We start from the raw sequence: 14,548 nt of genomic DNA on the forward strand, positions 1-14,548 counted from the left end.
GCTTAGAGTGCCAGGATGAGGAACAATGGATTGAAGCTTGAGGAGGGCAGATTGAGACTGGAGATGAGGAAGAAATTGTTGGCAGTGAGGGTGGGGAGACTCTGGCACAGGCTGCCCAGGGAGGCTGTGGCTGCCTCCTGCCTGGTGGTGTTCAAGGCCAGGCTGGATGAGGCCTTGAGCAGCCTGTGCTGGTGGGAGGTGTCCCTGCCCATGGCAGGGGGCTGGAACTGGATGCTCTTGCAGGTCCTTTCCAGCCCAACCCATTCTGTGAGTCTGTGAGAGTGCACCCTGAAGCCTTAGCCTGTGTGTCAGGAGTGCATGGAGTGCCCCAGGCCAGGTGGGACTTTGTGCTCCCCTGCACACTGACATTTGGAGGGAATCTTCCACAGGTGCTTAATGCACTTCCACTGTGCTGCTGCACAGTATGCTTGAAACCTGCCAGCAAGGTCTGTGCTGGCATCTGAGTCCCAGAACCCTCCCCCATGCCTTCAGCATAGCCTGCTTAAGCTTAACCCAGTGGCAGTAATGAGCTGTCATTGATTAGTGCATTGATTCTCTCTGCATTCTGGGCCAAAGCCTGCTGCTTCCTGAATGAATTGCCTGTTAGAACTGAAAGCACAGCCCTTGCCTTGCTCCATGAGATGTGTTTCTGTCACACAGGTAGATCCTCATTTGTTTGCCTGGGGGATTAACACCTCCACAGCACTGCTTGTGGCCTTCTGGGCTCTGTCTTCTCAGGCTCAGATCAATGCAACTCATTATTTTATTGCCTGGTCTGAGACTGGGAAACCTGCTGCTGCCAGCTTGCTGTGGTGCACCCAAATGACAGCAGCTGGCAGAGGTAGAACCAACAAACTTCCCACTGCAGCCTGCATTTTGTATCACCTGCTGGCAAATTGCAGGTTACCTTTCCTTCTCTCCAGCACTGGGGCAGCCTTCTGCCTGTGGGCAGGGCTCAGCTGGACACTTTGTAAGCTGCTGTAGTCATTGGGGATTCATAGAATGGGTTGGGTTGGAAGGAACCTTCCAGATCAGCCACTTCCAGCCCCCTGCCATGGGCAGGGACACCTCCCACCAGCACAGGTGGCTCAAGGCCTCATCCAGCCTGGCCCTGAACACCTCCAGGCAGGAGGCAGCCACAGCTTCCCTGGGCAGCCTGTGCCAGAGTCTCCCCACCCTCACTGCCAACAATTTCTTCCTCATCTCCAGTCTCAATCTGCCCTCCTCAATCTTCAATCCATTGTTCCTCATCCTGTCCCTCCCAGCCCTTGTCCAAAGTCCCTCCCCAGCTCTCCTGGAGCCCTTCAGGTACTGGAAGGCTGCTCTGAGGTCTCCCTGGAGCCTTCTCCAGGCTGGACAGCCCCAACTCTCCCAGCCTGGCCCCACAGGGAGGTTCTGCAGCCTCTGCTCATCTCTGTGGCCTCCTCTGCACCCACACCAGCAGTCTCTTGTCCTTCTTGTGCTGGGGGCCCCAGAACTGGAGGCAGAGCTCCAGCTTGTCCAGGTGCCTCTGGATGCCATCCTGTCCCTCTGGCACACTGACAGCAGCACTCAGCTTGGTGTCCTCTGCACACTGCTGATGGTGCCTGGCTCCCACTGCCTATACACTGATACAGCCATTAAACAGCACAGGTCCCAGTCTGGCTCTCTGCTTCCTGGAGAGCTGAGCTGATAAGCTTGGCCTTTTCTGCTGGTAGCTCTGCATGGCTGCCACAGAGGGTTCCCCTTCCTTCCAAAGAGCATTGTTCCCTTTGAAAGGGAACCTGTGCCTCCAGTTTTCCTTTGTTACTCTGTCATTTCCTCTGCTGCCAGAATTTACCACCCTGTTCACAAGCTGCTACCAGCTGCTTCACTCAGCTCCCTCCCTGCAAATCACTCACTCCCCTGGACTGGTTTGAATTCAACTCAGAGCATGTTCCATGGGGCTGGGGAATGTTCTCCCTCTGGCAGCACTCTGTCCCAGTAGTTAAACACCTTCAGTCAGGAAGGGAGAGTAAGTGCTGAGTCTTTTTATTTCTCTTCTCCCCCTGGACTTGAAGCTGGGTTTAAAGGGCCAAGGGTTTCATCCCATCTCTGTTTTGGCAAGTCAGACTTCTGTGAACTTAGTGTTTGCTTCATGTAAAAGCCTCCAGACAGGCAAACTCCAAGCCTGTCCTGAGCAGCATTTCCTTGTGCTGCTGGGAAGAATGTGGCTGGATGAATCCAGAGTCCTTGCAAGTGCAGCTTTGTCTGGTGAGCCAAGTCTGACCAGACAGGGCAAATGCATGGATTTGGTTTGTATTTGGGTTGACAATTGAGGAGGAAGGAGGAACACACAAAGCAGGCTCAGCTGAGAGACTGAGGAGTGCAACTGTCCTGCACAGTCATCCTTCTTCACATCCTGTTGTTCCTAGTAGCAGTTGTATGTGCATTGAGATCATAGAATCCCAGAATGGTTTGGGCTGGCAAAGGCCTCCAGGCTCATCCCCTCCAACATCAACTCAGCCCCACCATGGCCCCAGCTGCCATGGCCACAGGTTTCCTATCACCTGCAGGGATGGGGACCTCCCTGGGCAGCCTGTGCCAATCCCTGACCACTCTTGCAGCAAAGAAATGTTTCTTAATCTGCAATCTAACCCTCCCCTGGCACAATTTTAGGCCACTTCCTCTCCTTCTGTCACCTGAGACTAGGGAGCAGAGCCCAACCCCCACCTCACTGCAGCCTCCTTTTGGGGAGTAGAGCAATGAGGTCTCCTCTTAGCTCCCTCCAGCCTGAGCACCCCCAGTTCTCTCAGCTGCTCCTCCCCAGCCCTGTTCTCCAGGCCCTTCACCAGCTTTTCTGCACTCACTCCAGCCTCTCAATGTCCTTCTTGGAGGTGAGGAGCCCAAAACTTAACCCAGGATTGAAGTGCAGGCTCCCCAGTGCCACAGGGAGGAGCACAATCGCTGCCCCCCTGCTGCTGGTCACTGTCCCCTGTTGCAGCAGGTATCAGTGATGTCCTTTATGTGGTGCCTTTGGTGTGTTTAGCACAGAACATTCTACACTTCAGCCCTAGGCTTAGTATTTAGGCTCTGAAAAACAGGTTTGTTCCTCAGGAATATTATCTGATGCTGCTCTTGGCTTATTTTGTACTGCTCAGGCTTTAAGCTTTCTGGAGTGTGTAAGTGGTGAGGTTTATCTCAGCTTGTGCAGTCTTATCAAAGCCCCTGTGCTGTCAGTTGGCACACTCAGCATTTAGAAAGCCAAGCTGAGAGGTGCAGCCACCAGCATCTGCTGTCTGCATGGCAGTTGTGACACTGATAGGCCAAAGGCAAGCAGGAATCTCTGCTGCATGGGACAGGCACTGTGGCCTGCAGTCAGGCCCCAGGGGATGCAGAGCTGTAGAGTCCCACAGGTAACAGAGACATCAGAAAATGTTACTGAAATCAGAGCCCAGGGAAGGTCAGAGCCCAGGGAAGGTCAGAGGTCAGAGCAGGCTGATCAGACAGTGAGAGGGAGAGAAAACCAAACTGAAGTGCTCAGGTTGTGCTCAGGCAAGGTGTGACTCTGCAGCACATCTGGGGTGGTGTGACTCAGTTACACAGAATGGGTTGGGTTGGAAAGGACCTGCAAGAGCATCCAGTTCCAGCCCCCTGCCACGGGCAGGGACACCTCCCACCAGCACAGCCTGCTCAAGGCCTCATCCAGCCTGGCCTTGAACACCTCCAGGCAGGAGGCAGCCACAGCCTCCCTGGGCAGCCTGTGCCAGAGTCTCACCACCCTCACTGCCAAGAATTTCTTCCTCCTCTCCAGTCTCAATCTGCCCTCCTCAAGCTTCAATCCATTGTTCCTCATCCTGTCCCTCCCAGCCCTTGTCCGAAGTCCCTCCCCAGCTCTCCTGTAGCCCTTCAGGTACTGGAAGGCAGCTCTAAGGTCTTCCTGGAGCCTTCTCTTCCCCAGGCTGAACAGCCCCAACTCTCCCAGGGGAGGTTCTGCAGCCTCTGCTCATCTTTGTGACCTCCTCTGGAGCCTCTCCAGCAGCTGCAGGTCCTTCTTGTGCTGGGGGCCCCAGAGCTGGAGGCAGTGCTGCAGGTGGGGGCTGTCATTGATGGGATTTAAAAAGATCTCACTTCTGATGGCCTTTTGGTGGCTCTCAAGGCTCAGAGGGTTGTTGTAACAGAACCTGGATTCTGTGGAGGAACTGAGGTAAGTGGCTGTAGCACCTCTGCCCCCAAGCAATGGGAAGGCATTTAAGGCATAGGCTGAGCTCTCATGGCTGCCCAGAAGGATACAGTTCCTTCTCACAGCATTGTACATTCAGCAGCACTTGACATTGCATGAGAAGTAAGGTAGAATATTTCCAGACTGCTGCTGATTCCCCTGGCCCTGTCAAGGGCCAGCTTTGTGTCCTTGCTGCTGCCTGTGGTGCTGCTGTAATGCACTGCTGAGGGGGCTCTCTTGCCTCCTGGTGGGGTCTGGCCAGCCACACGAGGGTCAGCAAATGTGGAGCACCCAAAGATTTCAAAGGGTTGGCACAAGTGGGGGAATATTTGGTCTTCAGAATGCTGCTTCCAAGGTAGAGCTGAATGCTGAGCAGCATGGCAGGGAGCTCACAGCTGAAAGAGTTGTTAAAGGGGAGGCTGGAAGCTACAGCACAGGAGGCTCCACCTCAGCATGAGGAGGAACTGCTTCACTGTGAGGCTGACAGAGCCCTGGAGTAGGCTGCCCAGAGAGGTTGTGGAGTCTCCTTCTCTGGAGCCTTTCAAGTCCTATCTGGATGTGTTCCTGTGCCACCTGCCCTGGATTCTATGGTCCTGCTCTGGCAGAGGGGTTGGGCTCAATGCATTGTCCCTTCCAACCCCTAACATCCTGTGAGCTGTGATCAGTGGCAGCAGTGGAAGTGCTCCACCTCTGAAAGGTGCAGGAGATGATTTGCTGGCTGAAGGTCAAAGCTTGGAAAGAGACCTAAGGCAGTGGTGCTTTGGAAGGTGTGCAGGGATGAGGAGGCTGCCCCTTCTCATGAGGACATCAGGATGGCACCAGAGGAGATGTGGAGGTGGCTGATGAAGCAGGGAGTGAAGGAAAGGAAGGCACAGTGCAGAGCTCTGGGGGGTGGCTGGTACTGGCTTTGTCAGGAGCCTGGTTGGGAGCTGGGTTGGGGCTGGCTTTGGCAGGAGCCTGGCTGGGAGCTGGGTTGGGGCTGGCTTTGGCAGGAGCCTGGCTGGGAGCTGGGTTGGGGCTGGCTTTGGCAGGAGCCTGGCTGGGAGCTGGGTTGGGGCTGGCTTTGCCAGGAGCAGGGCTGGGAGCTGGGTTGGGGCTGGCTTTGGCAGGAGCAGGGCTGGGAGCTGGGTTGGGGCTGGCTTTGGCAGGAGCCTGGCTGGGAGCTGGGTTGGGGCTGGCTTTGCCAGGAGCCTGGCTGGGAGCTGGGTTGGGGCTGGCTTTGGCAGGAGCAGGGCTGGGAGCTGGGTTGGGGCTGGCTTTGCCAGGAGCCTGGCTGGGAGCTGGGTTGGGGCTGGCTTTGGCAGGAGCAGGGCTGGGAGCTGGGTTGGGGCTGGCTTTGCTGGGAGCAGGGCTGGGAGCTGGGTTGGGGCTGGCTTTGCCAGGAGCCTGGCTGGGAGCTGGGTTGGGGCTGGCTTTGGCAGGAGCAGGGCTGGGAGGTGGGTTGGGGCTGGCTTTGGCAGGAGCAGGGCTGGGAGCTGGGTTGGGGCTGGCTTTGGCAGGAGCAGGGCTGGGAGCTGGGTTGGGGCTGGCTTTGCCAGGAGCCTGGCTGGGAGCTGGGTTGGGGCTGGCTTTGGCAGGAGCAGGGCTGGGAGCTGGGTTGGGGCTGGCTTTGGCAGGAGCCTGGCTGGGAGCTGGGTTGGGGCTGGCTTTGCTGGGAGCAGGGCTGGGAGCTGGGTTGGGGCTGGCTTTGGCAGGAGCAGGGCTGGGAGCTGGGTTGGGGCTGGCTTTGGCAGGAGCCTGGCTGGGAGCTGGGTTGGGGCTGGCTTTGGCAGGAGCAGGGCTGGGAGCTGGGTTGGGGCTGGCTTTGGCAGGAGCAGGGCTGGGAGCTGGGTTGGGGTTCCCATGCTGTGCAGGATCCTCACCAGCACAGCTGAAGCTCTGCACTTCTGACCCAAGCCACAGTGCCCAGGTCAGCAGGTTGGGCAGCAGTGAGGGCACCAGCTGTTGAGCTCTGCTGCTGTTGCAGGAGGTTTGTTGCAGGCAGTGACTCTCTACCCTGCCCATAACCCACGTTAGCAGCCACACTCCGGTGGTGTGCCCTGCACTGGAATGAGTGTTGCTCTCCTGCTGCCAAGAGGCACAGTGCCAAGCAGTGCCAAGTGTTACTGAAGAGTCACTGTGACAATATTTGTCCTTATTCCTGGAACATGCCTGTAGGCCACTGGCCTAAAAGTATGTGACAGAAGGATCATCAGGGTTAGATCTCTTCAAGAGCTCTCAGGTTTTCAGAGCTTATCCTGTGGTTGGGATGTTCTGGGCTTCAGAGCATTGAGTTTCATTGGGGGTGGAGAGAAGCAGTGCTTTCCTTTTCCAGCAATGCCTCTCTCCCAGCTGTGCAAAACATGACTGAGTGAGAGCTCATTCCCTGTGCTGCAGTGACAGCAGTGCAGCCTTGGTGCTGCTTGGGTTCCAGTGGGGCAGTTCTGTGTGACAGCAGTGCAGCCATGGAGCTGCTTGGGTTCCAGTGGGGCAGTTCTGTGTGACAGCAGTGCAGCCATGGAGCTGCTTGGGTTCCAGGGGGGCAGTTCTGTGTGACAGCAGTGCAGCCATGGTGCTGCTTGGGTTCCAGTGGGGCAGTTCTGTGTGACAGCAGTGCAGCCTTGGTGCTGCTTGGGTTCCAGGGGGGCAGCTCTGTGTGACAGCAGTGCAGCCATGGTGCTGCTTGGGTTCCAGTGTTGTCTGGAAACCCCTTTATCAGTTACCCAGGTTTCTGATTTGCTGGCCAGGGTTGTACTTTGTGTCTTTTGAATGATATTAAGATGTGAATCCAGCAAGCCAAAGAGTTGTGTGAGGACAGGCTGAGGGAGTTGGGGTTGTTCGGTTGGGCGAAGAGAAGACTCTGAGGAGACCATACTGTGGCCTTCCAGTATTTGAAGGGGACTGCAGGAAAGCTGGGGAGGGGCTTTTTGGACATCAGGTAGTGACAGGAGAAGGGGGAGTGGATCCAAGCTAGAGGAGGGGAGATTTAGATTAGACCTTTGGAAGAAGTTGTTCCCCACGATGGTAGTGAGAGCCTGGCACAGGTTGCCCAGGGAGGTGGTGGAAGCCTCTTGCCTGGCAGTTTGTTAAGGCCAGGCTGGAGGTGGCTGTGAGCAACCTGCTGCAGTGTGAGGTGTCCCTGCCCATGGCAGGGGGTGGAACTGGCTGAGCCTTGAGGTCCCTTCCAACGCTGTCAGTTCTGTGAGTCCGCACTGGGAGCTGATGAAGCAGCTTCCATTGGACCCAGCGGTGACCGAGGGTCAGCTGAGCCCAGGGAAGTGCCAGGGGCTGGCTCGCCGCAGGCTGTTGACTGAGCCTTTGTGCCTTGCAGAACTTTGACTCCGACATCAGCAGCGTGGGGATCGACGGGTGCTGGCAGGCCGAGAGCCAGCGCATCCTCAACGAGGTGATGGTGGAGCACTTCTTCCGGCAGGGCATGCTGGACGTGGCCGAGGAGCTGTGCCAGGTAACCGCGCCGGGGCGCTGCTGCCCGCCGGGGCGCCGCCTCCCGCGCCGGGGCTCTGCCTTCCCGCCTCCCGCGCCGGGGCGCTGCCTTCCCGCCTCCCGCGCCGGGGCGCTGCCTCCCACCTCCCGCGCCGGGGCTCTGCCTTCCCGCCTCCCGCGCCGGGGCTCTGCCTTCCCGCCTCCCGCGCCGGGGCTCTGCCTTCCCGCCTCCCGCGCCGGGGCGCTGCCTCCCGCCTCCCGCCTCCCGCGCCGGGGCTCTGCCTCCCGCCTCCCGCCTCCCGCGCCGGGGCGCTGCCTCCCGCCTCCCGCGCCGGGGCGCTGCCTCCCGCCTCCCGCCTCCCGCGCCGGGGCTCTGCCTTCCCGCCTCCCGCGCCGGGGCGCTGCCTCCCGCCTCCCGCCTCCCGCGCCGGGGCGCTGCCTCCCGCCTCCCGCGCCGGGGCTCTGCCTTCCCGCCTCCCGCGCCGGGGCGCCGCCTCCCGCCTCCCGCCTCCCGCGCCGGGGCGCTGCCTCCCGCCTCCCGCGCCGGGGCTCTGCCTCCCGCCTCCCGCCTCCCGCGCCGGGGCTCTGCCTCCCGCCTCCCGCCTCCCGCGCCGGGGCTCTGCCTCCCGCCTCCCGCCTCCCGCGCCGGGGCGCTGCCTTCCCGCCTCCCGCGCCGGGGCGCTGCCTTCCCGCCTCCCGCGCCGGGGCGCTGCCTTCCCGCCTCCCGCGCCGGGGCGCTGCCTCCCGCCTCCCGCGCCGGGGCGCTGCCTCCCGCCTCCCGCGCCGGGGCGCTGCCTCCCGCCTCCCGCGCCGGGGCGCTGCCTCCCGCGCCGGGGCGCTGCCTCCCGCCTCCCGCGCCGGGGCTCTGCCTCCCGCCTCCCGCGCCGGGGCGCTGCCTTCCCGCCTCCCGCGCCGGGGCTCTGCCTCCCGCCTCCCACCTCCCGCGCCGGGGCTCTGCCTCCCACCTCCCACCTCCTGCGCCGGGGCGCTGCCTCCCGCCTCCCGCCTCCCGCGCCGGGGCGCTGCCTCCCGCCTCCCGCCTCCCGCGCCGGGGCGCTGCCTCCCGCCTCCCGCGCCGGGGCGCTGCCTCCCGCGCCGGGGCGCTGCCTCCCGCCTCCCGCGCCGGGGCTCTGCCTTCCCGCCTCCCGCGCCGGGGCTCTGCCTTCCCGCCTCCCGCGCCGGGGCTCTGCCTCCCGCCTCCCGCGCCGGGGCTCTGCCTCCCGCCTCCCGCCGGGGCGCTGCCTCCCGCCTCCCGCGCCGGGGCTCTGCCTCCCGCCTCCCGCGCCGGGGCTCTGCCTTCCCGCCTCCCGCGCCGGGGCTCTGCCTTCCCGCCTCCCGCGCCGGGGCTCTGCCTTCCCGCCTCCCGCGCCGGGGCTCTGCCTTCCCGCCTCCCACGCCGGGGCTCTGCCTCCCGCGCCGGGGCTCTGCCTCCCGCCTCCCGCGCCGGGGCTCTGCCTCCCGCCTCCCGCGCCGGGGCGCTGCCTCCCGCTTCCCGCCGGGGCGCTGCCTCCCGCCTCCCGCGCCGGGGCTCTGCCTTCCCGCCTCCCGCGCCGGGGCTCTGCCTTCCCGCCTCCCGCGCCGGGGCTCTGCCTTCCCGCCTCCCGCGCCGGGGCGCTGCCTCCCGCCTCCCGCCTCCCGCGCCGGGGCTCTGCCTTCCCGCCTCCCGCGCCGGGGCTCTGCCTTCCCGCCTCCCGCGCCGGGGCTCTGCCTTCCCGCCTCCCGCGCCGGGGCTCTGCCTCCCGCCTCCCGCGCCGGGGCGCTGCCTCCCGCCTCCCGCGCCGGGGCTCTGCCTCCCGCCTCCCGCGCCGGGGCTCTGCCTTCCCGCCTCCCGCGCCGGGGCTCTGCCTCCCGCCTCCCGCGCCGGGGCGCTGCCTCCCGCTTCTCGCCGGGGCGCTGCTGGACGGTGCGGGTGAGCGGCGAGGCAGTCCGGCGCTGCCGCGCTGTCGCTAACCCCTGCCGTTGTCTTTGCAGGAGTCTGGCCTCTCGATAGACCAGAGCCAGAAGGAGCCCTTCGTGGAGCTGAACCGGATACTGGAAGCGCTCAAAGTCAGAGTTCTGAGACCCGCCCTAGAGTGAGTCTCTTCAGGGTTTCCTCCCTCCCTGTCTTTGCAATGCTTTCACCAAATCCTCACCTTCTCACTTTAAATGTTGCCTGCATTGTATTTTGGTGTGGCCCTGTTTGTCCTTCAAGCAGCCTGGGTACTGAGTGAACCCCTTCCTCCTTTTGCACTCTCAGTGTCTCTTGCCCTGGGCAGCACTTAACTGAGGCTCTCCTCCTCACCTTGAGGATTCACTTGAGCCATTTGTGATGCTGAGTTCAGCTTTTGGGAAGGAACTTCACAGGGAGTAGCAGCTGCCTGCCTTGATGGGCACTTGATCTTACAGGGACTCATCAGTGAACCTGCCACAAGGTGCAGCCCTGAAGGATACCAGGCCTTACTGAACTTCTGCATACCCCAAATCCCCTTGGATTCACCAAGCCTTTGACTTGTAACCCAAGTCCTCACTTTTCCTGGAGTCACCTTCCCTTTGCAGATGAGGAACCAGGGGGAGGGCAGGGGGAGTGGATGGGTAGGGGTGCACTTTGCAGGCTGCCAGGTCAGTGCTGGGGAGCACTGCAGGAGAGATGAGCTGCAGCTGGGCTCCTGGCCTGACAGATGTGCAAGTGAAGATTCAGTGAATGCAAGCCAGTGGGGAGTGCTGAAGGCTCAGGACACAGCCATGTCTGGGAGTGTCTGAAGTGTGTCATCAGCCCTTGGACCAGGATATTTTCTTGGCCTTAGTAGACTTTACAATAGTTAGACTGACAAGCTGGTGCTGCAAGTGAGGAGAAAGGTGGTGAAGGAGCTGGGGCTGTGCAGCCTGGAGAAGAGAAGGCTCCAGGCAGACCTCAGAGCTGCAGTTCAATATCTGCAGGGGAGCTGCAGGCAGGCTGGGGAGGGACTGCTCAGAAGGGGCTGTGGGGATAGGCCCAGGGGCAGTGGTTTGAACCTGGAGCAGGGCAGAGTTAGGTTGGACATGAGGAGGAAGCTCTGCACAGGGAGGGTGGTGAGACACTGGCACAGGCTGCCCAGGGCTGAGGTTGAGGCCTTCTCCTGCAGCCTGCTCTGGAGCCACTCCTCACCCAGCCTGGATTTGTGCTGGGGATTACCCTGACCCAGCTGCAGGACCTTGCCCTTGGCCTTGTTGTACTTCATGAGGTTGGCTTGGGCTCAGCTCTTCAGCCTGCCCAGGTCCCTCTGGAGGGATCCCTTCCCTCCAGCTGTCAGCCACACCACACAGCTTGGTGTCATCCACAGACTTGCTGAGGGTGCCTCCATCCCAGTGTTCATGTCACTGGCAAAGATGTTAACCAGCAGTGGTCCCAGCACAGAGCCCTGAGGGACATCACTTGTCACTGCTCTCCCTCTGTTCCATCAGCTCAGTCCTGGGATGTGCCTCTGGGCCATGCAGAATTTGACCTGAATAGCTGATCCTTGACTATAGTTACCCAGGTTGGAAGCTGGAGTGGTTAATTGCTATTGAATTGGCTAATTGGAGGGAGCAGCCCTGGAATGTTTGGGGTTCCAGCTGAAGTGAGGCTCACTGTCAGCTCCTTGTAGTTCAAGCAGCCACCAAGCTGTTGTGAGGGACACTCCATGGGGAAGAGGAACTTGCAGGCACTGAGTGTATTTTAGTTCCAGTTTGCTTGCCCATTGCCCCTGAGCCACACCTTGTCACTGCTGTGATGTGTTCCATGTTTACCAGGCCAGGAGAAGGCAAGGTCCTGCCTGCAGAGGCAGCTGCATGGCCAGAGAATGGCTGCACTGTCAGCAGCAGCCTTTGTGTGCAGGGCTCCCTCCCCACTCTCTCTGTCTTCTGGTGATGATGTTTGTTCTGTTTGCACACTTCAGAGCAAGAGCTCTGCCTGTCTGTGCCTGCTGCTGGGCACAGGCAGCTCTTGTTTACAATGATGCTCTGTAGTGTGGAAGCCTTGGTTGGTAGTGAGGAGCAAAGCCTGATGGGACAAGGCTGTTTTGGAGCTAACTGGTGTCTCACCTTCCCAGTTACCCCCAGAGCTGCTGCTGCTGGGGAAGGAGCTGCCCATGGCACTTTCCAGCAGGGTGTTCAGGAGCAGAGATAGAAACTGCTCCTGGGGGGGCAGCTTCAGTGTGAGAGGAGCTTGGAGGGGTGGCACTGAGCTCTCTGGGCAGAAAGCTAATAAATGGCTCCAAGTGGTGCCAGTGAATACAGCTTGAGGGGGCACAAAAGCTGCTGAGAGTGGGGCTCTGGGGTTAGGTGCTGGAGCAGAAAGCAGCTGTTGCAGGGTGTTTGACTCCAGAGTCAGGAACCAAGAGGAGTACAGCAGGGTTTGCTCATGCAAATTCCACGGGCTGGAACCAGCCTCTCTGGCTCTGCCAGTGCTCTGCAGCTGGTGCTCAGCTTAAGGCAGTGCTGGAGACAAGCAAACCTGGGTGGTCACTGCCACTGAGAGGCAGTTGGCAGGTTAATGGCTTCCCAGAAGGCCTTTCAGAGCCCTGCTGTGGTGATGGAGAGCAGTCAGTATTCAGGTCTGATCTGAAAAACAACCCCAAACCCTAGCTCTCTTTTCCTGGCCACTCTCCCTCACACAAGTCCCAGCACTTCAGAACTGAATCCTGTACAGCTGCCCATCACACCTCCCTGTTTTGTGGGGGGTGATACTGTGACTTTGTAGCTGTCTGGCCCTGCACCCTAAGCCCTGTAGTCTCTGTACCTCCGCATGATCCCATTCATTTGCAGTGACTTTTCTCCTTGCAGCTTGGTGAGGGGGGGAGAGGAAACCTGCAGGTTCTGGCCAGATTCTGGCCATCCTGAGCCCATTCTGAAGGTCTGTGGCAATGACTTTGCAGAGTAAAATCTTCTGACTGCAACACCTCAGGGAAGAGCTTTTGTCTTCTGTCTGTGAGGCAGTGAGGTGCATAGCTGCTGCTGTTGGCTGGGACCTTGTGGGTGTAGCTTACACTGAATTTAATCTTCCCTCACCTTTGTGCAGTTCATGTCCACTACATTCCCTGTAGGAGGTGGAAGAGGGCTCTCTGTACCTGTGCTTTGCATAGTACACTCTGAGCTTTAAAACCATCAGATGGGTTGGAGTCTCAGAAGGGAAAAGGCACAGACAGTATCATTTTGGGTGGGGTGTGGTGGTCACTGGTGGCTGAGTCTGGGAGGTGAATGTTTTAAAGCTCCCTTGTTGGTTTTTCCTCTCTCCACTGGCAACAGGAACAGCACATCCTAGACCAGACACCTCAGGCTTTGCTCCTGTGGCTGTTTGCTTCTGATACAAATCTCTGCTGCCACTCAAAAGAGCTAAAAATGGAAAGCCTTCCTTGAAAGCTAATTTGGAAAACCAGAGTGGATCTCAGCAAGATGAAGCACAGTTGATGTGGTGGTGAACACTGGCAGGCAGGGGCTGGGGCTGTTCTGCTGCACTCTGGATGAAGCTAGACCTGGGGGCTGGTTTCTTGCTAAGAGCCTTTTGTCTTTCACCTGTTTATTGGTCTATGGTTGTTGATTTCAGGCTCTTGTTTCCTTAGCTGGCACTGAGCACTGTTGCTCAGTTTAAACCAGGGATATTGATCATTAAAAAGAATCCACACAAAACAAACAGGAGAGCCAGGAACCCCCCCAGACCCACCCCCCCTGCAGGCAGAAGGCCAAGCACACCCTGGGCTGCATCCAAAGCAGCGTTGCCAGCAGATCCAAAGAAGTGATTCTGCCCCTCTGCTCTGCTCTGCTGAAACCTCACTTGGAGTACTGTGTACAGCCCTGGAGCCCTCAGCACAGGAAGGACCTGGACCTGATGGAGAGGGTCCAGAGGAGGCCTTGGAAATGCTCAGGGGGTTGGAGCAGCTCTGCTATGGGGACAGGCTGAGGGAGCTGGGGGTGTTCAGCCTGGAGAAGAGAAGGCTCCAGGGAGACCTCAGAGCAGCCTGCCAGGACCTGCAGGGGCTGCAAGAAGGCTGCAGAGAGACTGTGTGCAAAGGCCTGCAGGGACAGCACCAGGGGCAATGGCTTCAAAGCAGAGCAGAGCAGATTGAGATTGGATGTGAGGAACAAGTTCTGCCCCAGGAGGCTGCTGGAACACTGCAGCAGGTTGCCCAGGGAGGTGGCTGAGGCTCCATCCCTGGAGCTATTCCAGGTGAGGCTGGAGAGGGCTGTGGGCAGCCTGCTCCAGTGGAGGATGTCCCTGCTGGGTGCAGGGGCTTGGACTGGATGAGCTTTGGAGCTCCCTTCCAACCGAAACCATTCTGTGCATCTGGTCAGGAGGTGTGCCCCTCCCTCCCATGCTGACAGTCTGCTGAGGCTGCTCATCTGAATTCAGGGCCAGCAGGGCTGCTGCTTAGTTCAAAGGCTACTTTTGTCACTGTCTCCTACTGAAGGGTTCCTGCTGTCATCACAGAGCTTTGCCAGTAAACAGCAAGTGGAATGCAGATACCTGCTCATAAATGCAGCAGGCAGTCTTGCATTGAAAGCTTGAGCAGCCTGGAGCAATGCTTCATTTGCTTGTTTCAGTCTTGGCTGAAAGAACCTCAGCCTCTCCAACCCCTTCCTTTCAAGGACTACCTCACTTCCTTACTGGAAAGTGAAAAGCTCTTTGCTTAATGGGGCCTCCAGAGTGAAAACAGTAGAGCTAATTAACACTAATGAGAAACAGATGGACTGAAGAGCATTGAAATCTGAAGTTCTTAAGACAAAAATTGGATTGATGTAGGCCTGACTACATTGAGTTAAGGGGGAGGGAAGCCTCAAAACCCCCCAAACATCAACCCCCCAATCCCCAGCAAAACAGCCACAACCAAAACCCCAACCCAAACAACCCCCCAGAAACACCTCAAGAAAAGGGATGGATGAGATCCAAATAACAGAGAGAACTTCTTTCTGCAGTGCTCTGACCACCACAGCTCATTTTGCTTGCTGTGTATC

At 59.4% G+C, this 14,548-nt stretch overlaps 1 protein-coding gene across 1 annotated transcript in view; it reads left to right on the forward strand.

The window, feature by feature from the left end:
• RMND5A (required for meiotic nuclear division 5 homolog A) overlaps nucleotides 1-14,548 on the forward strand; it is a 39,018-nt gene that overhangs the window by 9,129 nt on the left and 15,341 nt on the right. Inside the window, exons 3-4 of the mRNA XM_068167611.1 lie at nucleotides 7,491-7,625; nucleotides 9,575-9,675. Of these exons, the coding sequence (XP_068023712.1) occupies nucleotides 7,491-7,625; nucleotides 9,575-9,675 (236 nt within the window). The remainder of the gene's footprint in view (nucleotides 1-7,490; nucleotides 7,626-9,574; nucleotides 9,676-14,548) is intronic.

The sequence above is a fragment of the Melanerpes formicivorus genome, unplaced genomic scaffold, assembly GCF_026170545.1.
Source record: "Melanerpes formicivorus ecotype bairdi unplaced genomic scaffold, bMelFor1.0.p_v2 SCAF_121, whole genome shotgun sequence".
NCBI classification, from domain to species: domain Eukaryota; kingdom Metazoa; phylum Chordata; class Aves; order Piciformes; family Picidae; genus Melanerpes; species Melanerpes formicivorus.